Consider the following 24,878-nt stretch of genomic DNA (forward strand, 5'->3'; position numbering starts at 1 on the left):
ACGATTTTCCTCTTATTCCTTTGGACATCAAAAATAAGCTAATATTTGGGGGCTATTAAAAGAAGTTAAAATGCAAAAACAAAGAAGTTGGCAAGCAATCTGGAGTCTAAATCACTTGCCAAATTCTTTGCCACTCTAGAGTCTAGATAATCTATTGAATTAGAATTTCTCACCTGATCTTTGTGATCTAGATGACTTGTAAGAATTCAATTTTTCCAGTTATTATTTTTGGGCCAAATTTCCCTCCTTACTCCTTCGGCCCCGCCCGCCTCCTCCCTGAAACTGTAAAAACACTGTGACTTTCAAATAGTGTGAAATACTCCAGGACAGTGTTAACGAACAAAAATGACTGACAGATTGGAAGGATGTCTAGCAGGCCCCATAACCTACAATGCAAGAAAAGCACAAAGGCACAGAGTAATAATCCAGTGAACAATATTGTGATTATCTGAGTGTGCCCACACACCACAGGATTGAAGAGTTCCCCCCAATAAATCTTACAAACATTTAAAGGCTCGAAGGAAACGTTTCACGCAAGAATACAGAGTTTTGCCACTCTGCTGCTTTCTGTGTGCACACAATGAAATATGCTGTGTAGTGGAAAGGCTGGTAAAACTCAGAACCACAGCAGTCTGTTCCTGACATATTCATTTGATAGCCTTTCTGGGGATAATTTAGACTTTTCTCCTTTACATCTAGTTTGAAAATGGGAGTGGGAGAGCTTTCAAAGTTTTTAAATGTCATGGATACCAATCCTGCCTGATATGCTAATTTATATAGCTGTATGTTGATGTTCAGGGACATTAACATATAAATGCATACGTCTATATAAACGAGTTGGACCACTCACCAACTCTGACGATATGACAACCTGAAACACTTCCCAGATGAGGACATGCCAGAGGCCTAAAGGGGTATTCTCTAAATTTTTTGATTGTTCACTCCTAACTGAAACATATTTTGAGCACACATCTCCCCCAAATCTGTGTGTTAATCTATAAATTATATACATGTGCTACTATATTAATATATTAGGCTCAGTTAAAAAAAAAAAAGCATACTCACACACATAAAATGGATAAGAAAAAAATAAGCATAAAACAAGTTCTACTCTTTTCTCCACATTCCTCAATATCTCATCATTTACTGTGTTCACCATACAGTCCATCTGACCCGGGCTGGAGACCATTGTTTTACAGAATTATTTACAGAAATTTAGGAATGGAAATAGAAGCTAATGCTTCTGATTCCACACTCCAAACTGCACTTCCTCCTTTTTAAATGAGAGCGGGAATAAAGAGAAGGAGCTTAGATTGGGAAAGAAGTAGACCAGTGTCTTCAGGACAACCTTGACACACATTAATCCACACTCCAAACTCTTCCCTGAAAGCATCAGGCACATGAATGTCACCTTGATGAGTATGAAATATGACAACACAGAAACATGAGTCTGAAGGGGATGAACTGCTGGCTGGGCTCTCATGAGCCAAGTTTAAGCTCGATGATGCATGTCGCGGAGGCTTCAGAGGAGGGAGAAGATTAGCTCCTCTTAAAAATCTTCAGGGAACAAGAAAAATCGATGTAGTTAAAGCTATATATTCTCTTCTCCTCGGCACCACTACCTCTAACCTCATCGTTCCCTGCCACTCCAAATTACAGTGTAATTACATTTTTAACATGTCAGCTCACAGGCCACTGAGAGATCCCATGAGAAATGTATAACAAAGCCTTCTTCAATCTGTGCCATCTTTTCGGCCCACTGACACCTAAACTAGAATACATTTTAAGAATACACTTAAATAAAATTTTGGAAGCTATAAATAATAACTGAATGGGCATTTTCCCAAGTACTTCCTAATTCCTATTCTCCTCCAGAGACTAACTGGATGGATCCAGGATGACCGCTGTCACCCTCATACCTGAATGCTTATTCAGCAACAACAGGGTACCTGGCCCTACATTTAATTCTGATAGAGCCATAGTTCGTTAGTTAGAATCAATTAATTCATTAATCAGTTACAGCATTCAAGTTGCTTATCAATCTACCTTGAAGCTCCTGGGCAGACCCTAAGCGGTCTAGTGGGGTAGCAGAATATATAGGAACAGAGAGGCTGGTCTACGGTGAAGAGAGAATAGCATGCTGGATGACTCTAAGAAGCCTCAATACAATGTGTATGCTTCTCTGTTTCTCAGTACATGAGGCTCTATAGGTCACGTGATATAACATGTATCATATCACTGGGCACGTCTCTGAAGAAGAGCAGATCCCAGGCAAATCAGAGGGTGAGGACATGAGTAAGGTCTCTGTGATGAGAACAATGACAAGGGCACTGCCCTGTCCCTAGATCTGCACCTTCTTCTAAATCCGTCCCTACGTGTGATGATGGGGTCACACAGAGATTACTGTTTCTTCCATCCCTGCGCTCCAGATGATAAAGCTGCCCAAGCCATGTTTGGTCCTCCCTGTTACTAGACCTGCAACATTAACATCAGTACCACACACATGACCCGGATCTCCCACTTTGTATCTGAGCTGGTCCTAGAAAACGGTCGTTACAAACCCCTGGGTGCAAAAAGACAATGAACTGGGCGAGTGAACTGAAAGAAACAGATGGAATTGCATAGGAATCCGGACAGGATTCAGCCCTGGATTGGAGTAGGTAACGCAGAGCAAAACTGGGTGCCATTACAGCAATACTTGCCAACTTGAGTATGGGGAAGAAAGTAACTGAGTAAATCTGATAGACTCTTAACACATTATTGACCGGGGCATTTCTGCAGAAACCAACACCTCTGGCCGTAATATACCTCTGGTCAAAAATGTGTCAAAACTTAAGCCGCTCAGCCTCCCAGGATTCCGATCTGCTATCCTAGAGCAGTTCAGTTTCCCTTGAAAAACCTTCACTCTGAGCCACTGGTTTGACTGCAGAGTATCAGGTCATACAATGTGAACAAGACAGAGAGAGCCCAGTCCCCATGGAACTTCCATCCTGGGAGCACTAATGACTTCAAGGACCCTTAAGACATCTACCTCTGATGACTAAATACAATGGGGAGAAAAAATGGAATGAAAAATAAACCTTTGAATGATGGGCAATCGGGAGAGCTTTCAGACTGACTATATGAAATGTGTACAGCTTTCTAGAAGGAAGTCTGCTGAAATGATCAACTTCAGGGACATCAACATATAAATGCATGCAGAATCTCATTTTAATTGTAAACAAAACTGCTTATTTGTATCTGAATTATGATCAAATAGAGATACATGGGAGCCACCTGCCACAGTGGGAAAAGTCATCAGTACATATAAGAACTATTGCCCCTATTTTCTAACAAACTCCAGCTCAACACACGGCCCATTTCATCTCTCCTCTTGCACCTCTAATTCCTCCGTTCTCTTCTCCCTAACTCATACCCAAATGAGAAAAATACAAACACAGCGTGTTGTAAAACCTCTCAAATGACCCCCATAACACTCAAATTCTGCCATTCTGAATCATTCCAAACTTCTGTGCCATTTAAGTACAGACTGTTCCTTCACGGGTAGGCATGCTCATTTTAACACAGAGAAATGTTCAGCCAATATAATTTGTTGCAACTTGATTAGAAAAATACTATTAATACAGGCCATCTAACAGGACTGGGGGTAGCCTCTTTACACAGAAGCTGGCTTTAATTTTAACAGTAAGAACCATGGGAAAAAATTAACTCCTCAAGAAGAGGAGATAAACTTTAAAGATCTGGGTGATTAAGACAGACATCTGAAAAAAGCCAACTACTTAGGCATTAGCAGGAGAGATGACATCTAGAGCAGTGGTCCCCATTCTTATTAATCAAGCCCACTACAGTAAAAAAGTTTTCTAATTTTTTAGAAAAAAATACTCTAATTTTTAACATTCAGTTATTATATACAAAATATATCATTGTCATTATATATTATAAAACCAAGATAGAAATCTTAAAAGGAGTCAACAATAAAAATAAATAGAGGTTCTAATGTTTTTTGTAGCTCCTTTGGTTACATACATCCCACATAAGAAGCCACTGATCTACATCAAGAGTCAGCAAGCTACAGCCCACAACATATATATATATTTTTTTTAACCATTCTTTTTAAGGATTTTTTTTTTTTTTTTTTTTGGCTGCGCCGGGTCTCTTAGTAGTGGCACGTGGGATCTTTGTTGAAGCACTCAGGCTCTTTGTCACGGCACGCCGGCTTCCTCTCTAGTTGAGGCGCCTGCGGACTCAGTACTTGCGGTGCGCAGGCTTAGTTGCCCTGTGGCATGTGGGATCTTAGTTCCCTGACTAGGGATCGAACCCGTGTCCCCTGCATTTGAAGGCAGATTCTTTACCAGTGGACCACCACAGAAGTCCCCACAACATATATTTTTGTAGATAAAGTTTCACTGAAACACAAGTCACACTCATTCAGTTGCATACTGTCTAGAATTGCTTACAAGCTATAGCAGCAGTGATGAATGACTGTAACAGTGACTGTCTCACAAAGCCTGAGATATTTACTATCTGGCCCTTTACAGAAAATATTTCCAACTTCTGATCTAGAGTCTCAGGAATGGAAAAGTCCTTCTAGCCCTTAACGAAGTAAGAAAGGCAGATGATGATAATCCACCCCATTAATGTGGTGTTCACTGATGAAATAAAAATTCTCCAGCTAGGAAATTAGGAAAAACCTACTCATGGGAAAATTCTAAGTTTTGACAGAGTTTCTTGATTTTACATAGTACTCTACATAGTTCAAGTAACTGTGTTTAGGAGCTTCTCTAGATATAGTTTAATCACCAAATTAAGCACAAGGGATTAACTGGAAAGTTTAGCACTGATGCCACGCATAATCTATTAACAGTGTAAAAATCATGAAGAGTATACGAAGGAAAGCTGGAGAAACACCTCAGGCTGCCCTATATGTCTTCACTCCTACAGACCAGCTGTTCTCCAAGTATGGTCCATGGACCCCTGGGGGACCCTGAGACTCACTTCGAGGTTCACAAGTTCAAAACAATTTTTATACTAATACTAAAACAAATTTGTCCTTTCTATCATGTTGACATTACATGGATGGTGCAAAAGCCATGGTGGCAAAAACTGTTGGTGTCTTAGCACAAAACAAGGCAGTAGCATCAAACTGTGCTAGTCATCAGTGTATTCTACATCACCACACAAACAAACATCAATTTCATTTAAGAATGTCCTTGATGGGACTTCCCTGGTGGTCCAGTGGCTAAGACTCTGCGTTCCCAATGCAGGGGACCAGGTTCGATCCCTGGTCAGGGAACTAGATCCCGCATGCCGCAGTTAGGAGTTTGCATGCCACAACTAAAGATCCCACATGCCGCAACTGAAGATCCCACACACGGCAACTAAGATCCGGCGCTGCATGCATGCATAAATAAATAAATAAATTTTTTTTTTTAAAAAGAAAAGAAATCAAAGTGATCTGCCAGACTGGTGGAGCTTCAAGATGGCGGAAGAGTAAGACACGGAGATCTCCTTCCTCCCCACAAATACATCAGAAATACATCTACATGTGGAACAACTCCTACAGAACACGTACTGAACGCCGGCAGAACACCTCAGACCTCCCAAGAGTCAAGAAACTCTCCACGTACCTGGGTAGGGCAAAAGAAAAAACAGCGACAAACAATAGGGACGGGACTTGCCATCAGTGGGAGGGAGCCGTGAAGGAGGAAAGGTTTCCACACACTAGGAAGTCCCTTAGCGGGCAGAGACTGCGAGTGGCGGACGGGGAAGCTTCGGAGCCACGGAGGAGAGCGCAGCCACAGGGGTGAGGAGGTCAAAGCAGAGAGATTCCCGCACAGAGGATCAGTGCCGACCGGCACTCACCAGCCCGAGAGGCTTGTCTGCTCACCCACCGGGGTGGGCGGGGCTGGGAGCTGAGGCTCGGCTTCGGTGGTCGGAGCGCAGGGAGAGGACTGGGGTTGGCGGCGTGAAAAATGCCTGCAGGGGGTTAGTGCACCACAGCTAGCCGGGAGGGAGTCCAGGGAAAAGTCTGGAGCTGCCGAAGACACAAGAGACTTTTTCTTGCCTCTCTGTTTCCTGGTGCGCGAGGAGAGGGGATTAAGAGCGCTGCTTAAAAGAGCTCCAGAGACGGACACGAGCCGCAGTTAAAAGCGCGGACCCCAGAGACGGGCATGAGACGCTAAGGCGGCCGCCACCAAGAAGCCTGTGTGCGAGCACAGATTACTATCCACACCCCGCTTCCGGGAGCCTGTGCAGCCCGCCACTGCCAGGGTCCCGGGATCCAGGGACAACTTCCCGGGGAGAACGCACGGCGCACCTCAGGCTGGTGCAACGTCACGCCGGCCTCTGCAGCCGCAGGCTCGCCCCGAATCCGTACCCCTCCCTCCCCACGGCCTGAGTAAGCCAGAGCCCCCGAATCAGCGGCTCCTTTAACCCCGTCCTGTCTGAGCGAAAAACAGACGCCATCAGGTGACCTACACACATAGGCGGGGCAAAATCCAAAGCTGAACTCGAGGAGCTGTGCGAACAAAGAAGAGAAAGGGAAATGTCCCCCAGCAGCCTCAGGAGCAGGGGATTAAATCTCCACAATCAACTTGATGTACCCTGCATCTGTGGAATACCTGAATAGACAACGAATCATCCCAAATTGAGAAGGTGGACTTTGGGAGCAATGATATATATATATATTTCCCCCCCCCCCTTTTTCTCTTTCTGTGAGTGTGCATGTGTACGCTTCTGTGTGTGATTTTGTCTGTATAGCTTTGCTTTTACCATTTGTCCTAGGGTTCTGTCTGTCCGTTTTTGTTTTTTACTTAAAAATTTTTTTTCTTAATAATTATTTTTATATTAATAACTTTAATTTATTTTATTTTATTTTATCTTATTTCTTTCTTTTTTCCCTTTTATTCTCAGCCGTGTGGAGGACAGGCTCTTGGTGCTCCAGCCAGGCATCAGTGCTGTGCCTCTGAGGTGGAAGAGCCAACTTCAGGACACTGGTCCACAAGAGACCTCCCAGCTCCATGTAATATCAAACGGCAAAAATCTCCCAGAGATCTCCATCTCAACATCAAGACCCAGCTCCACTCAACGACCAGCAAGCTACAGTGCTGGACACCCTAAGCCGAACAACTAGCAAGACAGGAACACAAGCCCACCCATTAGCAGAGAGGCTGCCTAAAATCATAATAAGGCCACAGACACCCCAAAACACACCACCAGACGTGGACCTGCCAACCAGAAAGACAAGATCCAGCCTCACCCACCAGAACACAGGCACTAGTGCCCTCCACCAGGAAGCCTACACAACCCACTGAACCAACCTTAGCCACTGGAGACAGACACCAAAAACAAGAGAAACTACAAACCTACAGCCTGCGAAAAGGAGACTCCAAACACAGTAAGTTAAGCAAAATGAGAAGACAGAGAAACACACAGCAGATGAAGGAGCAAGATAAAAACCCACCAGACCTAACAAATGAAGAGGAAATAGGCAGTCTACCTGAAAAAGAATTCAGAATAATGATAGTAAAGATGATCCAAAATCTTGGAAATAGAACAGACAAAATGCAAGAAACATTTAACAAGGACCTAGAAGAACTAAAGATGAAACAAACAACGATGAACAACACAATAAATGAAATGAAAATACTCTAGACGGGATCAATAGCAGAATAACTGAGGCAAAAGAACGGATAAGTGACCTGGAAGATAAAATAGTGGAAATAACTACTGCAGAGCAGATTAAGAAAAAAGAATGGAAAGAATAGAGGACAGTCTCAGAGTCCTCTGGGACAACATTAAATGCACCAACATTCAAATAATAGGGGTCCCATAAGAAGAAGAGAAAAAGAAAGGGACTGAGAAAATATCTGAAGAGATCATAGTTGAAAACTTCCCTAAGTTAATCAAGTCCAGGAAGCACAGAGAGTCCCATATAAGAAAAATCCAAGGAGAAACACGCCAAAACACATATTATTCAAACTATCAAAAAATACAAAGAACAAATATTAAAAGCAGCAAGGGAAAAAGAACAAGTAACACATAAGGGAATCCCCATAAGGTTAACAGCTGACCTTCCAGCAGAAAGTCTGCAAGCCAGAAGTGAGTGGCAGGACATATTTAACGTGATGAAAGAGAAAAACCTATAACCAAGATTACTCTACCCAGAAAGGATCTCATTCAGATTTGACGGAGAAATTAAAAGCTTTACAGACAAGCAAAAGCTAAGAGAATTCAGCACCACCCAACCAGCTTTACAACAAATGCTAAAGGAACTTCTCTAGGCAGAAAGCACAAGAGAAGGAAAAGACCTACAATAATAAACCCAAAACAATTAAGAAAATGGTAATAGGAACATACATATCAATAATTACCTTAAATGGAAATGGATTAAATGCTCCAACCAAAACAAACAGACTGGCTGAATGGATACAAAAACAAGAGCTGTATATATGCTGTCTACAAGAGACACATTTCAGACCTAGGGACACATACAGATTGAAAGTGAGGGGATGGAAAAAGATATTCCATGCAAATGGAAATCAAAAGAAAGCTGGAGTAGCAATTCTCATATCAGACAAAATAGACTTTAAGACAAAGACTATTACAAGAGGCAAAGAAGGACACTACATAATGATCAAGGGATTGATCCAAGAAGAAGATATAACAATTGTAAATATTTATGCACCTAACATAGGAGCACATCAATACATAAGGCAAATACTAACAACCATAAAAGGGGAAATCGACAGTAACACAATCATAGTAGGGGACTTTAACACCCCACTTTCACCAATGGACAGATCTTGCAAAATGAAAATAAATAAGGAAACACAAGCTTTAAATGATACATTAAACAAGATGGACTTAATTGATATTTATAAGACATTCCATCCAAAAACAACAGAATACACATTCTTCACAAGTGCTCATGGAATATTCACCAGAATAGATCATACCTTGGGTCACAAATCAAGCCTTGGTAAATTTAAGAAAATTGAAATCGTATCAAGTATCTTTTCTGACCACAACGCTATGAGACTAGATATCAGTTACAGGAAAAAATCTGTAAGAAATACAAAAACATGGAGGATAAACAACACACTACTTAATAACCAAGAGATCACTGAAGAAATCAAAGAGGAAATCAAAAAATACCTAGAAACAAATGACAATGAAAACACAACTACCCAAAACCTATGGGATGCAGCAAAAGCAGTTCTAAGAGGGAAGTTTATAGCTATACAAGCCTACCTTAAGAAACAAGAAACAAACTTGAGGATACGGGGAGGAGGAAGGGTAAGCTGGGACAAAGTAAGAGAGTGGCACGGACATATATACACTACCAAAATAGCTAGCTAGTGGGAAGCAGCCGCATAGCACAGGGAGATCAGCTCGGTGCTTTGTGACCACCTAGAGGGGTGGGATAGGGAGGGTGGGAGGGAGGGAGATGCAAGAGGGAAGAGATATGGGGACATATGTATACGTATAACTGATTCACTTTGTTATAAAGCAGAAACTGACACACCATTTTAAAGCAATTATACTCTAATAAAGATGTTAAAAAAAGAAAAAACAAAGTGATCTGCCCAAAACGTAAACTAATGCCACTTTTCTTGCTGACTGATTTTTGTTTTGGAAAATAGTTATTTTTTATAAAAATGGTATATAGGGCTTCCCTGGTGGCGCAGTGGTTGACGGTCCACCTGCCGATGCAGGGGACACAGGTTCGTGCCCTGGTCCGGGAGGATCCCACATGCCGCAGAGCAGCTGGGCCCGTGAGCCATGGCCGCTGAGCCTGTGCGCTCCGCAACGGGAGAGGTCACAACAGTAAGAGGCCCACGTACCGCAAAAAAAAAAAAAAAAAAAGGTATCTATATTAGCCTGTAATAGGTTTACTAACATTATTTTTAACGGACTTAATAAACTTTTTTTGGTTTTAATTTCCAATATGATAAATACCAAAAGATAAAACCCACTTGAACAATGCAACCATTTTTAAGAATATAAAGAGATCCTGGGACCCAAAACATTGAGACTGGATACTGTAGGCCTACCTACTCCTATCTTATCCTACACACAATTTTCTGTTTTTATTGAAAAATATTTACAAAAAATAAAATATCTTCCCTTTATGTTTCTCAGTGCACTTTTTCATGATCTACACAGGAAACATCTTCCCTAAACGGGAGTATGACATTCCCTCAAATGTAGGAAGAGGGAGAACGTCTCTAAGCAAGAGAAAACTGCCTGTTCCACAAAAAGGAATCAAATCTGAGCTTGAGAACTGGGGGCTTTAGGCTTTAGCCACATCTACAGACATAGCTGAGCCTGCTTCACCATCCACCATAGACCCAGGCTGTGCACAAAGGCCATATCCATCCAGCACACTTTTTCTTTGCTCAATTCAGTTGGCCAGAACTCTTTGGGGACTCTGCTACAATTCTGGACTCCCTGCCAGGTAAGTGGAAAAATAATCTGAAATGGTATTTTGGGGGCAAGATGCTGGTGGTAAAAAGAGGCAACCATCCTCTCTACAATTCCAATCGTCCAAATGGCATGAAAGGTACACCTGGAATCTCAGGTTTCTCTCTCTGCATTCCAGAGAGAAAAGATTTCTCAAGCTGAGATTCATTGCGATGGAGCTATCATATCTCCCCACCTAAAATAAGTAGCAGCATCTCCAGGGTTGAGGAGATAGGCCGGGATAGATGACCAGAAAGACTTGCCAGGGGCAGGGGGGTGGGGTGAGATGGGGGTTGCAATGCTCAGCTTTGTCAGGTATCAGAATCACTTTGCTAGGTCTGCTCTTACAGAGAGAAGGGGAACGGAACGAAGTTTCTTCTCCGGGGCCTGATCACACAAGCCACAGCCCTACATATAGTAAAGTCGACATCTTAAAACCTACAAGTCTCTCAAATAACTTGTAACAGGCTTCAGTGTTTTATTATCACTATCATAAGGTAGATATTGGCAAACTGATTTCCACCAATATATGCATATAAACCCTAGCCATCCCCAATAAAGGAACTGTAAACTCAAAGTCATTTGTTAGGATTTTAGCATAAAGTTCCCTTATAGAAAAATGTTCTAAATGGCAATTAGGCAAAATAGTACTGTATTTTATATACAGGGTAGATTATATAGATTTGTGGGCTGGCATAAGAACTTAAGAATTAAATTGTTTCCACAGTTTGTAAGTGTAAATCCTGGACTTGAGGTACACTCATGCACCCCCATCCCAAACCAGTCGTAGTGATAAACACACTGGAAACTCTTACTTAAAAGGCAAAATCTAGAGATTCTTAGGCTCTCCTGATTCCCTTATAAAAAAAGGATTCTCTGGAGATAATGTACACTTATAAGTACCGACAGACAAGGGCAGCTCTGAAAGCAAAATCAGAAGTGAAAGAAAGGAAAGAAAGAAGCTTACCTGTGGTCAAGATGACTGAAGTCTTGTAAATTCAATTCCCTGGTGTCTTGTGTCAGATAAATTGTATCCACATCCTATTTGAAACATAATTCAGTCATATAAACAGTCCCCGTAGAGGATCAGGGAAGCAAGAGAGATGCAAAGAGAATCAGACAATGACACAGGCAGATTTTTATGTAATCTGAGGAAGGAAGATGTTAAGCAAGCAATGAATGGGGGGGGGGGGGGGGGGAGAGAGAGAGAGCGAAATAAGCCAGTCAAATACTGGAATATCCTCCAGGTGTGTGTGTGAGGAAGTGTGTTGTGTGCATGCGTACAGATACACTTACCCATTGTACTTCTTCCCTGTATGAAAATCCAAGCCAGTCACAAACACAGGCATACATCTGAGAAAATCCACCTGAATTATACAATAGAAGTGTGACAGGTTTTCGACTAAATGTTTTTTAAGTTAAAATTTAAAAGCTTAAATATGGCCGATGTTGACAATGCTGATTATTCTCTCCTTTTGGGAAAACAGCAAAGATTCTCCCCCCTGTTCTACAGTAAGTACATAGCAGGATGCAATATAGCTTAAATATAGGATGTTTGTCCACCAATCTAAAGTCTGTGCGGTGCTAATTACACCTTAAAAGTAATTGTACCTTTACGGTAGCACACTAGGAATAGACTTAGCTTCCTGGCAAAACGGCGGCCATCCAGCCATTTATTTTTTGGTTTTAAAATGCATGCTCACCACAGGGGCCCTGCTCGGCCACAGTCTGGCTGTCCCACAGAGCCTGGAGACTGGCCAGTCGCTCAGATGGCTCCATGCAGACTTTTTTCATGATTCTCCTGTAAGATCAACAAAAACAACGATACATTTCAAAAATCAAGTTTTCTGAAATGCACTCAGAAATTTATTTTGTGATACACCATTTTTTTTTTAAACAAACATGGGTTTCGGGACTTCCCTGGTGGTCCAGTGGTAAAGAATGCGTCTTCCAGTGCAGGGGATGCGGCTTCCATCCCTGGTCAGGGAACTAAGATCCCACGTGCCGCGGGGCAACTAAGCCTGCGTGCCGCAACTACTGAGCTCACACAACTCAACTAGAGAGCCCGCGAAACTACAGAGCCCATGTGCTCTAGAACCCGCACACCACAACTAGAGAGAAGCCCAGGCACTGCAACAAAAGATCCCGCATGCCTCAGCGAAGATCCCACGTGTCACAACTAAGACCCGACGCAGCCAAAAAAAAAAACAAAAAAAAAAAAGATGGGTATCACTTCAATTTTGGTAAATATAATGCCATTTTTTGAGTACTAGGAGATGGAGAGCTATAGGAACTTAATAATAAAGCCCTTTATTTAACGCCCATTTGTAAGCTAAAGGTATCTAACAACATAAATATTCTCCATGTTTAGTTCTTTCACAACATTAGATTTTATTAGAATAGTTAGAAAATGGTGTGTTCCACTCAATAAATTATCTAATTTATCTAATAATAATTTATTAGATTATATGTACACTAAATATAAATTACTAATTTTCAAGGAATTAAAGTACAAACCTCCTCTTCTGTCCTTCCATAGTACAAATAGTACAAATGTCCATCAAGAGACTGGGCATTTCATGTTGGAAGAGCTGTTCCTTTTACTATCTCTTCCCCTGGACTACAACTCCTAGGGAGCCTGTGCTTTCCAGAGACGGAACACAGTTCAAATCAGTTAGCAAATAACGTGTGATAGGGAGGGGATAACAGGAATCTAGGAGCTAAGTGGGAACCAGGTCACAGTGAGCCTCAGAGGTCAAAGGAAGGGGGTTGGGATTTTATTCTCAGGGCAATGAGGAGCCACAGAAAGGCTACACAGGGAGTATAAGATGATCAGATAGCACTGTGAACAAACTGCTACAGGGGTGGGGGATAAGCCTGGGGCAAACTTGGGAAATAAAGAGATAAAATAGCTTGAGAAATTAAAAAGAACTTCCCGGGACCGTTAAGAGCCCAGTGAGAGTGAACATCATGAATTGTTGGTGGCACCAAGCTGAACAGCTGTGTGATCTTCTCCTACAGCTCCCAGCAGCCCAAACGTGTGTGAAGAAAGGGCAGTTGGCTTGCTGCAGCGATGCAGGCTTTCCAGGCAGGCGAGCCAGAAAAACAGTGGGGACAGAAGGAGTGGGGGATACTGACAGGGCCCCACTGAAGTGATGGACACCATGGGGCTTGGCGGTCAGGAAAGGAAGGGAAGGCAGGAAGGAGATGGAAACAAGGGGAAAGCCAAGGGATCCATGGCCTGGAGGCCCCCCAGAAGTCCAAGTACGGGTACCACCAAGGGAGAGAAAGTGAAAGACTAGAGGCTGTGGTCCGAGAGAGATGACTAAATGATGATTTCACCCCAGGAGAAGCCGTTCCAGGAGATGACAAGGTGTAGGGTGTGGCCATCAAGGGTAAAGCGGGGTGGAGGGGTCAAGGGCTGTGAGGAAGGCTGCTGGCAGGTCGAAATCACCCAGGACCATGACAGGCCCTGGGTGCAAAGTGGTGAAATAAACATACTAAGTCACACTGAACATCGTTTTAATCTTTCTTTAATGATTTAAAGCACTGTGGCTATGTGTATAATGCTTATCCTTATGAATTTCAATCACCTTGTATTGTACTGGAAGAGAATGGTGCCAATTATTTCCACTTTCTGATTGGATGAATATTCCAGATAAAATGTGCCAGAGCCTGACAAGTTGCCTGGCTGGCCTGTTCTACTCCTAGAAAAAAACTTCAAATACATACCCAAGCATTTAAATACAAGCATTCCACTAGCATTGAAAAATACTCCTACTTCTTTATAATTTTTATGACTGAAGCATAAGCAGGTATTACCAATTGATGTCAAATAACAGTGATCCCTTCAAATTCTTGTGTAAATGCATGACATCTACAAATGCAACATGACTTTTCTCTATTTTACCTGAACACACATATGATTAACTCTCATTATTCTAAAAGTGCTTAATTTGGGGACAACTGTGGGTTAAAGAAGATGTTCATCATGAAAGTGATATTACAGAATCTCACAATTCGGAATGGTTCATCGCAGTTCAATACCATCGTTCTGGTATCGCAGTGGCATTATTTTCTGGCTACAAGACAGCGAAGCCAGATATTATGTAAAGAAGGAGCAGAGTGGTTGGAAGCAGATGCATTTCCACAGATTAATTAAGTAAACCTTGGACACACCAAGCTGGATTTATGTCTGACTTCATCCGAGATCACATTTCTCTGCTAAAATTCTTGCTTTATTTCAGCTGAACTGTAGGGCATGTTGTTTCAATAACACACAGGATGAAGTTGAGCTAGTCCAAAACAGACAGAAAATAAGGCAGGAAGCTGGTAGGATTAAGAATAGGAAGGTGGCTGTCTAGGATTATAGGGAGGAATAAACTAATCCTTATGGCAGGTGCAGAAACCAGAGCCTAATTTTACTCCAAAAACAGCACTGGACAGTCACACTCAGAAGTAGGAGGAAATCATCTGGAGAGGCCAGTGTAGACATCCACGTGAACAGGGCCCTGCTGTGAGGTGGTTACACCTGGCATTTTCCCTAAACTTCAAACCACCCTTCAAAAGTATCAGTCTGAGCTTCTCCAAGTAGCTCCCCTTCTGTAACAGTTTTCATCATTCTTTTTTCAGGAAGGAAAAAAAATTAGGTATCAGGAACTAAAGGCATATCGTGAAACAAGTGCATTTATTTACATAAGAGGTAAAGTCATAAGAACTCAACTTCCAGAAGGCAGCAACTGTTTCTTATGTTTTCTAACACTAGACAGAGACAATGAGGAAGAGAAAAATCTACCCCAGATGAGTTCTGCCTGTAGCTAAATAACAGCAAAGAGCCATCTGTGTATGCGCCACAGGGCACCTGCTCACACATACACACACAAAAAGAGCGCGTGTGTGTCAGACACAGACAGACAAAGGAGTCGCTGTCAGAATAAGTGCCCTAAGAGGTAAACCAAAATCCTAGCAAACAGATATGTACATCCTGCCACTCACTAACAGGCGGCACTATTACAGCTGAACCAACTACATTTACATTACGTGCATTTAATTTACACAAGACTCAGAAAATAGTTGTATGTGGTAAGAACAGTGAACTCGGTGACAAGCATGCCCGCTCTCTATGCAAATCTCATGCTTAAACTGTTGATGCGGGGAAAAAAATCTGCAAATTATTTTAATCCAGGTAAATTAATTGGTGTATCAAAAATTCGATTCCAGCGCTCATCCTATACCATATAGCAGTTGTCGCCAGAAGAGGACACGTTTTATTGACGTAAACCACACCACACAGGGCTACGTACTGCTTTAGAGAAATATAGAAAGTGCCACAGCCTGTAAAGCACCTTTCTGTTGTTTAACCATAAACTTCTATTTTCCCACTTCTCTTCACTTATAATAACCTCACCTTTTCATACTTAACCGGCTTTCGACTTGAAAAGGGATTTGCAATTCCATTTTTATCATCGTAGTAAAGACGTATTGTCCTAACATACCGACACTAATACCCAGCCAACTTTCAAATTGTCACATACGTGAAAGAATAATCCAATATGATGAAAGCCTAGAAGAAAATCATGTTAGAAGGTTACTGTTCTGTCACCTAAAAAGCTATTATGAGCCACATTTAACAACAAAGAATCAAATTAGAGAAATGCAACCAACTTACATAGAAACATATAATAATAATAAAAAATCATAAACATCAAATAAATTCCCTACGGATGTCACCCATTTCCTTTCCAACAGTGGAGGCTTTCATTCCAGGGCCTCTGGGTAAGAACAGCAACGGGCTATACAGCTTAAGACTTGTGGAGCACTTGTTAAGCAGTCAGCACAATTTAATCCTCACAAAACGGCATGAGTATCATTATTCCCATTTTACAGAGGAGGACACTGAGGCATTGAGAAGTGCATTAACTTGCCCAGAGTCTCGCCCCCTAAAGTAACCAGACAATCTGACACCTTCTAGTTCCACCTGGAGGCTCTCTTCCCCCAGGTTCATAAATCAGTGCCACAAGACTGACTCTCCCTTAAGTGTAGCTGTCATTTCATTCTAAAGTTCAAAAGCCTTCACTAGCTCCCTACTGCCTATCCCAGAGGCTTTTATTCAGGGCCTCTCCAGGTGTGCCTTACCTTTGTCTCACAGTGATATCTGCAGGCTCCCAATTCTAACTACTTTAGGCTGGCTGCTGTCCTCCTAAGGCAAGTTAAGTTACAGCTGCACCTGCCCTCGCCTCTGCCTCCAGCCTCCAACCTCTGCCATTTCCCCCACAGAACTCTCCCTGGAGCTCACCCCCAACAAAAGCCCACCTCTCAAAACAAAGAGGAAAACAGACACAAATCAAACATTATTTTCTTGACATCCCAAGTTACATGGAACTTTCCCTTCTCTGAAATCGGAGGATATTTCACTCTCTTCATGATATTATCTGTGGAACTTTCTTACACTACCTTTAGACAAGAAACTCTTAGATGGCAGGAAACATTTCACTCATCTGTGTTCTCTAGTAAACATTTTCTAAATTAGTTCTAACTCGCCCTAATGATTTAATTTAATATGAAAAAAAAAAATCTAGCTTGGTTTTGGAGAACAGCCAGGGTTCTTGGCATTAGAAAAGCTAAAGGCCGTAACACAATACAGCTTCCTGAAGGGAACTGCCATTACAGGCATCTCTGTGAAACAGATTAAACAACACTTAGGCTACAAATATTTCCCTAGTTTCCTCCCAATATCACTGCCTTAGAGATGAGGCCTCCAGCGATAGTGACTATCACACAGCAAAGATGAGAACGTTGACAAAACAATGCTAATGGTGATCTGATTTTTAAATTTAAATTTTCTTCTTGAACCTTTACATTTTCTCTATATTTTAAAATAAACTTCCCTTATTTAATGGGGGGGGGGGGGGGGCGTGGCAGGGAAATGGCACTCTGTGAGGGAAGAGAGGGAGAGAGAAACGTCCTAACACATACCTGCAGCAGGGAGGTGAAGATTCTAGGTGTAAAAACTTAATTTTAATTAAAATTCTTCATTTTTTTTCCCTACCAGCATTCTCTTGACTATAGTCAAGGGGATTGGTTATATTTTATAGAGATATATACTATTTTTATATATTTGATTTTGATCATGGATGTTACTTCAAAATTATATTTAAAACCAGAAATTCAGGTCCTGGCATTTCATTTATAATATATACAGACAACCTTAGGTTATTCAAGAACGTATTATGTTAACTGAGGCCCTGGCTGTGTTTGTCCTCCTGATTCACCCAGTTTCTGGTACCTGCTCATCAGACTTTTCCCCGACGATCAGGCTCTACCTGAGTAAGGAAGGAGGTGAGGGCTAAGGACCCAAGGGCCCCACGACGGGCTCAGGTAATACATTTGATGGGACAAATGACTCAAACAAGGCTTGAGAATTCCAAATACAGTATCATATTCTCCAACTTACTATGAGCAGGTCATATGACATTACCGGGGACCTGTTTTCTTTTGCGTGTTCTATATTGTTTACGTAAAGGATCTATTTCCCTTCCTGACAGCGTTGACTACTAGGAACGTAGAAGAAAGGGTATGTTTACCTCCTCCTTCCACTCTCTCTAGTCACAATAACCAACACCAATAGAATTATACATTTTCCCGGCCAACTTCATGTAATACAATCTAAGGAACTTCACGAGTAAAGGCAGAACACGCAAGTCACAAAATATTAAGGGTTTATTTGGACAAGCTAACTGTGCATGTTGGGTAAGAAAGCAAAATGAAAGTCAAATATGTTTATTTAAATTCTCTGCCCAGTCATTTTCTAAATTATAATCTATACCGTCTTCCATGTTGGTATATTCATTTGGACTGCCTCTCCTTTCCCTACCCTTTCCTGTAAATTCTCTCCATCCTTTCCAGGTAGATCTCCTCTGCACAGCCAGCCTCCACTCACTCACCGCCCACTTACACCCAATCACTTTCAGCTCAAGAGTCCATGGTTTGAGGGCAGAGCTACCATCTTGTAAGTTCTATACACTCCCAGGGCACCTCTCCCAACAACGTACTAGGCACAGAGGAAGCACAAAATGTATGTGCTCATCCAAAACCTCGGTGACTATCTACTATGTGCCAAGGGCTAGGGACTTAAGATTAAGGGAAAAAATTGGCCTTTGCTCAAGCAGCGCCCAGGGTAGAAGGAAGGTCAGGTGTGTCTTATACCCCTCTTACCTTCCCAAGGATATTGCTGGTTTATTACCAATGTCTCCAGCAACAATCTCTTTCTACTAGGTCATTCCCCTTGTTACAGTCATATACTTTAATATCTCCCATTCTGAGTACCAAACAGAAGTTCCCTGAAATTCCTCATACCCGTCATAGCTAAACTTCTCTACTTAGTTTTCTACACATACCACATCCACATTCTCACATCTGAGTTCATCCTACAGCCAGGGCAGTCTGCCTCTCCCAATCAGAAAACGTGAACTGCTCTGGTCAAGGTCGTCTGTGCCCTTCACGGTGCCAGTCCACTGGAAACCTCTCTGCCCTTGGCTTATTCAATGCCCAGTAGCATTCTGCAATCACCCACTCCTTCCTCCAGAAAATTCTCCCAGGCTCTGCTTTCCCACTGGAATCCACCAAAAAATCTGGTTTCCTACTAGAGTAATAACCCAGCTCCCTTTGTGGTTCTTCCTCTTTTGCTTGACCTCTAAGTGTTGGGACATTTTCTCTTCTAGGTCCACATCTCTCTCCAGGTGATCTTATCAACAGTCATGAATTCAAGACCCTCTTTACACTAATGACTCTCACATTTGCTACATCTCCAGACTTGGACCTCTCTTCCAAGCATATCTAACTGCCTATCTGATTTCCCCACCTAGATGCCCCAGATTTCAAATTTTGCATGCGTAAAACAAAATGGTTGGCACTTTTTCTGCCCCAAAAACTTGCCCCACCCTACTCTAGGCCCTCTTCACCTCACTGAAAAGTAGTGTCAGTCACTAAGTTATTAAATCAGAAACCTAAGAGCCATCCTTGGTTCTTCCCTTTCCTCACTGCTGTCACCTACCTACCTAATCCATCATCATGTCTTATATCCAAAATAAATCTTAATACATCTACTGTCGCTCTCATCTTTATCTCTAATAGTATTACCTTTAGCTATCAGCTTTCAAATTAGCTTTGATAATTTCCAAATTAGCTTTCTACGTCTACTCGTTCCCCTTCGCAACCCACTCTATCTAGAAGCAAAAATAATTTCCATAAAATATACAAGGAACCGTGTCTTTCCTTACTTACAATCTTACACTGACTTCCTAGTGGAATTCTACTAAATTCCAAACTCTTTACCAGGAGTCTCTATATAAACTGACCAGGGCCTATGTTTCCAGCCTGATCTTACACCGTTTCTCATTTTTCTTTTTTAGGGGGTTTCTTTCCCGGTGTAAGTAATGCAACTTCCCAATGTAAGTTCCAAGTGGTCAGGGACCATATTCACTGTTGGGCCCCAACACTTAGCACTCTGCCTAGCATACAGTAGAAAGTCAATAAATACTCACTGAATGTATAAATGTATAAACAAACAATTATAACACGATGTGATATGTGGTAGTATAGGCAGTAATCACAAAGTTCTATGGAAACATAAACTCTTGACTGATGAGGAACTCTTCACATATTTGGGCTATGTCTTTTGGAGTGGGAGTCTGTCAGGATTAGAAGCCTATATAAAAGGCATGAAAATATAAAAGAGGCTGATGTGTTCAACAACAGGCTGGACTATGGGGCAAGACGGCAGTGGTTTTCTATGCCAGGCTACACATTTTGGATTTTATCAGGAAGGACAGCCATTAAAGAACTTAGGCAAGGGGCTTCCCTGGTGGCGCAGTGGTTGAGAGTCCGCCTGCCGATGCAGGGGACACGGGTTCGTGCCCCGGTCCGGGAGGATCCCACATGCCGCGGAGCGGCTGGGCCCGTGAGCCATGGCCGCTGAGCCTGTGCGTCCGGGGCCTGTGCTTCGCAACGGGAGAGGCCACAACAGTGAGAGGCCCGCGTACCGCAAAAAAAAAAAAGAACTTAGGCAAGGAATAGAGACTATGTGAATTATGGAAAGATAATTCTGGTGACAGTACGGAAGATCAGTTGGAAGGGCAAGAACTAGAGACAGAGAAACTAGCTAGAAAGATGCTGCACTGGGCAAATGAGAAGAAAGACAAAGGACCAAAGAGCTATTAAGACAGAAGCAAAAGAGCTTGGCAACTAATTAGATGGGCAAGTAAGGAACAAGAAATCAAAGCAGCTCAGCTTTTCACTCGGGAGACTATGTAAATGAAGAAGCCACTCACTGAGATAGAATATCCAATATGGGGAGGTTTTAGGGGAAACAGTAAGAAGTTCCGTTTGGGACATACGAAGTGTGAGGTGCGTGGGGACATCCTTGTGGAGATGCCTGATAAGCAGCTCGGGGACAGAAATGAAAATCAGGGTGAGGTGGAGGGTCATGGATTTAGAAACCTCTCTAGAGGGAACTGCCTCTCTAGAAATGGAGCTGCTTATTTAAGACTTGTGGTTTAATATTTGCTGCCTAAACATTTTAACAAGAAGTTAAATGGAAGATAAAAGAGAAAGCACTTTTCGTACACAACTTTCTCCAGGAAAAAAAAATGGGAGAATCCAAACTAAAAATAAAACCAATAATCTCCCCCGCCACGACAAATCCCTAGAGTATTAAACAAAGTTGCCTTTTAAAGAAAACAGAGATTCTATCACTCTGAGGGTCTTATAAGCCCTTGCTGAATAAGGCTGTACTTAATAATTTTCTTATTCCATCGGTGTTGATTTGGAATGAAAGGAAGGACACTCTGGAAGGAACCCTGTGTCCAAAGTCACATTACTCAAGTGCGGTTTCAGGAAAATGGGTTCTATAATTACTGCTAACTCATGATTACCCCGGACAGTTCTCTGGAGGCTCTAAGGATGATATGGAAAGCATTCCTGAGACTGTTTTGCTCTGGGTACTTTCCCATTGCCATGCCTCACCTCATCCCAACACCCATCCCGGCCCTCGCGTCCCCTCCACACACACGAGACCAGAGACAGCCGGCCTTTCAGACACCTCAGAATGGAGATGGAGCCCCGGCTCCCCCCTCCACTCCGCTGGGACGGGGCTGGGACCACTTAGCTCCCCTGCAACCAGCTACCTGGATCCTCAGCACAAGGTGACTTCAGCTGCAGGAAGGAGGAAGCCCTTTCTGAACAGCCAGAAAGCACGGGGCCAGCCCCTCCACTGTGGTGTGTGAAGGGAGGGAAGAGCTGTGAGCAGGACCAAGCAGGTCTCCTGAAGCCGAAGAGACTGAAGGGAAGCTCCTATCCCCCAGGAGCCACTTTCCGCTCACCAAAAAGCTTTGAAAGACACGAAGGCCGGGTTTTCCTGCTGCTTTGCCTCCTAATTTACAGGCAGCAGCAGTGTAGGGTGTCGTTCCATGAAGGACAACAGTCTCCGAATTCCCCTCCGGCCCCCACCAACCAAGGCACACAGCTACCCATCTCTGTGCTCTATGGGAGGTTTCATGGCCTCCTCAGCAGGGATTTCCTGCTGATCTGTGTATCAACTCCTTCCATCAGGAAGGTATTCTGAATATGCGCTATTATTTTAGGGAGCTTTCTGACATAAGGATCTCTCTGCCTTTCCACCTCAGCCAATTTAACTCCCCCTTTCCAACAAGCTACACATTCCCTATGTTCAAACTCTGTTACCCAAGCACAGAATCCTGGTTTAAAATGCTTGACAAAAAAAAAAATATGAGGACATGTACAGACAAAATGTATTCATATCCTTAATGTGTATTCCAGAAACGTGAGAGGAAAATGAAAGAGGCTAATTTTGATGTTCAGTTTTGGCTTTTTAAGGTTCCTCTTACTGAACAGAAAAAAATAAGGAAAATGAAGCACTCTTACTCTTCATTAGTACTCAGTGCCTTCATTTCAAAGCATGCAGCTCCTGGCATTCTGCTAATAGCTGTGAGTAAAATTCACACTAGGGTAAATCTCAGGTTACAGTAAAAAGGCTTCTGTTTTAGTCTTAAGAGTGGAGGTCAGAGGATTGCCAAATCCCTTCATCACTCCAGCTCTTTAAAGAGCAGCCATATAACATAGGCAGAACACTCTATGACATAGATCACAGCAAGATCCTTTTTGACCCACCTCCTAGAGAAATGGAAATAAAAACAAAAATAAACAAATGGGACCTAATGAAACTTAAAAGCTTTTGCACAGCAAAGGAAACCATAAACAAGACCAAAAGACAACCCTCAGAATGGGAGAAAATATTTGCAAATGAAGCAACTGACAAAGGATTAATCTCCAAAATGTACAAGCAGCTCATGCAGCTCAATAACAAAAAAACAAAAAACCCAATCCAAAAATGGGCAGAAGACCTAGATAGACATTTCTCCAAAGAAGATATACAGACTGCCAACAAACACATGAAAGAATGCTCAACATCACTAATCATCAGAGAAATGCAAATCAAAACTACAATGAGATATCATCTCACACCAGTCAGAATGGCCATCATCAAAAAATCTAGAAACAATAAATGCTGGAGAGGGTGTGGAGAAAAGCAAACACTCTTGCACTGCTGGTGGGAATGTGAATTGGTACAGCCACTATGGAGAACAGTATGGAGGTTCCTTAAAAAACTACAAATAGAACTACCATATGACCCAGCAGTCCCACTACTGGGCATATACCCTGAGAAAACCATAATTCAAAAAGAGTCATGTACCACAATGTTCAGCACAGCTCTATTTACAATAGCCAGGACATGGAAGCAACCTAAGTGTCCATCAACAGATGAATAGATAAAGAAGATGTGGCACATATATACAATGGAATATTACTCAGCCATAAAATGAAACGAAATTGAGTTATTTGTAGTGAGGTGGATGGACCTAGAGTCTGTCATACAGAGTGAAGTAAGTCAGAAAGAGAAAGACAAATACCGTATGCTAACACATATACATGGAATCTAAGAGAAAAAAAAAATGTTATGAAGAACCTAGGGGTAAGACGGGAATAAAGACACAGACCTACTTGAGAATGGACATGAGGATGTGGGGAGGGGGAAGGGTAAGCTGTGACAAAGTGAGAGAGTGGCACAGACATATATACACTACCAAACGTAAAATAGAAAGCTAGTGGGAAGCAGCCGCATAGCACAGGGAGATCAGCTCGGTGCTTTGTGACCACCTAGAGGGGTGGGATAGGGAGGGAAGAGATATGGGAACATATGTATATGTATAACTGATTCACTTTGTTATAAAGCAGAAACTAACATACCATTGTAAAGCAATTATACTCCAATAAAGATGTTTTTAAAAATTGAATCAAAAAATAAAAAAAATAAAAAGCAGCCATATAGAAAATCTCAGACATAAAACACAAAGGTTTGAGAGAGGGTTGTAACATGTAATGTTTAAGAGAAGAAGAAAGTATGAGAGAGGAACCAAGTGAAGGGGCAAGAGGAAGGCTGTTTTCATTTTGAGGGAGAGACCAGGTCTCTGCTCTCCTCACCCTCCCGCGGGAGAACTCACAATGGGGAGAAGCCAGGGAAGATCTTCCGCAGGCTGGTGCCGATGTGCGCCAGCACCTCACTCACATCCTCAGGTGATGCCATCTTCAGGGAGATGCTGCACTTCTCAGTTTCCACAACCATCTGCAACAACCAGGTTGGACACTGCTTAATAATGAATCCAATCCCTTTGGTTTTTTTATTTTAAATAATGTAAACTATATACGGCATTCCCCCCTTAGCCGTGGGGAAACATTCTAAGACCCCCAATGGAAGCCTGAAACCTCGGATAGCACCGAACCCTATATATGCTGTTTTTCCCTAGACATACATGCCTGTGATCGTTTAATTTATAAATTAGGCATACTAAGAGATTAACAACAATTAACTAATAATAAAATAGAACAATTATAACAATACACTATAATAAAATTTATGTGAATGTGGTCTCTCTCAAAACATCTTACTGTATAAATTTAATGCCTTTTCCATTTTTTGTAATTGAAGTATTGATGTACATATTATATAAGTAACAGGTATACAAAATAGTGATTCACAATTTTTAAAGTTTATACTCCATTTATACTTATTATACAAATATTGGCTATATCCCTTCCTGTGTTGTACAATATATTCTTGTAGCTTATTTTCTACCTAATAGTTGTACCTCTTAATTCCCTGCTCATATATTGCCCCTTCCCCTTCCCTCTCCCCACTGGTAACCACTAGTTTGTTCTCTGTATCTGTGAGTCTTTCTTTTTTGTTATATTTGCTAGTTTGTTGTATTTTTGAGATTGTACATATAAGTGATATCACACAGTATTTGTCCTTCTCTGTCTGATTTATTTCACTTAGCATG

The 24,878-nt window shown here is 42.0% G+C and overlaps 1 protein-coding gene across 4 annotated transcripts in view; it reads right to left on the bottom strand.

The window, feature by feature from the left end:
• CARMIL1 (capping protein regulator and myosin 1 linker 1) overlaps window positions 1-24,878 on the bottom strand; it is a 323,730-nt gene that overhangs the window by 162,351 nt on the left and 136,501 nt on the right. For all 4 annotated transcript variants that reach the window (XM_032647357.1, XM_032647356.1, XM_032647355.1 and 1 more), the window contains exons 5-8: window positions 24,042-24,163; window positions 12,168-12,265; window positions 11,761-11,831; window positions 11,432-11,505 (exon numbers count right to left, since the gene is read on the bottom strand). In XM_032647357.1, the coding sequence (XP_032503248.1) occupies window positions 11,432-11,505; window positions 11,761-11,831; window positions 12,168-12,265; window positions 24,042-24,163 (365 nt within the window). The remainder of the gene's footprint in view (window positions 1-11,431; window positions 11,506-11,760; window positions 11,832-12,167; window positions 12,266-24,041; window positions 24,164-24,878) is intronic.

This window comes from Phocoena sinus, chromosome 11, assembly GCF_008692025.1.
Source record: "Phocoena sinus isolate mPhoSin1 chromosome 11, mPhoSin1.pri, whole genome shotgun sequence".
NCBI classification, from domain to species: domain Eukaryota; kingdom Metazoa; phylum Chordata; class Mammalia; order Artiodactyla; family Phocoenidae; genus Phocoena; species Phocoena sinus.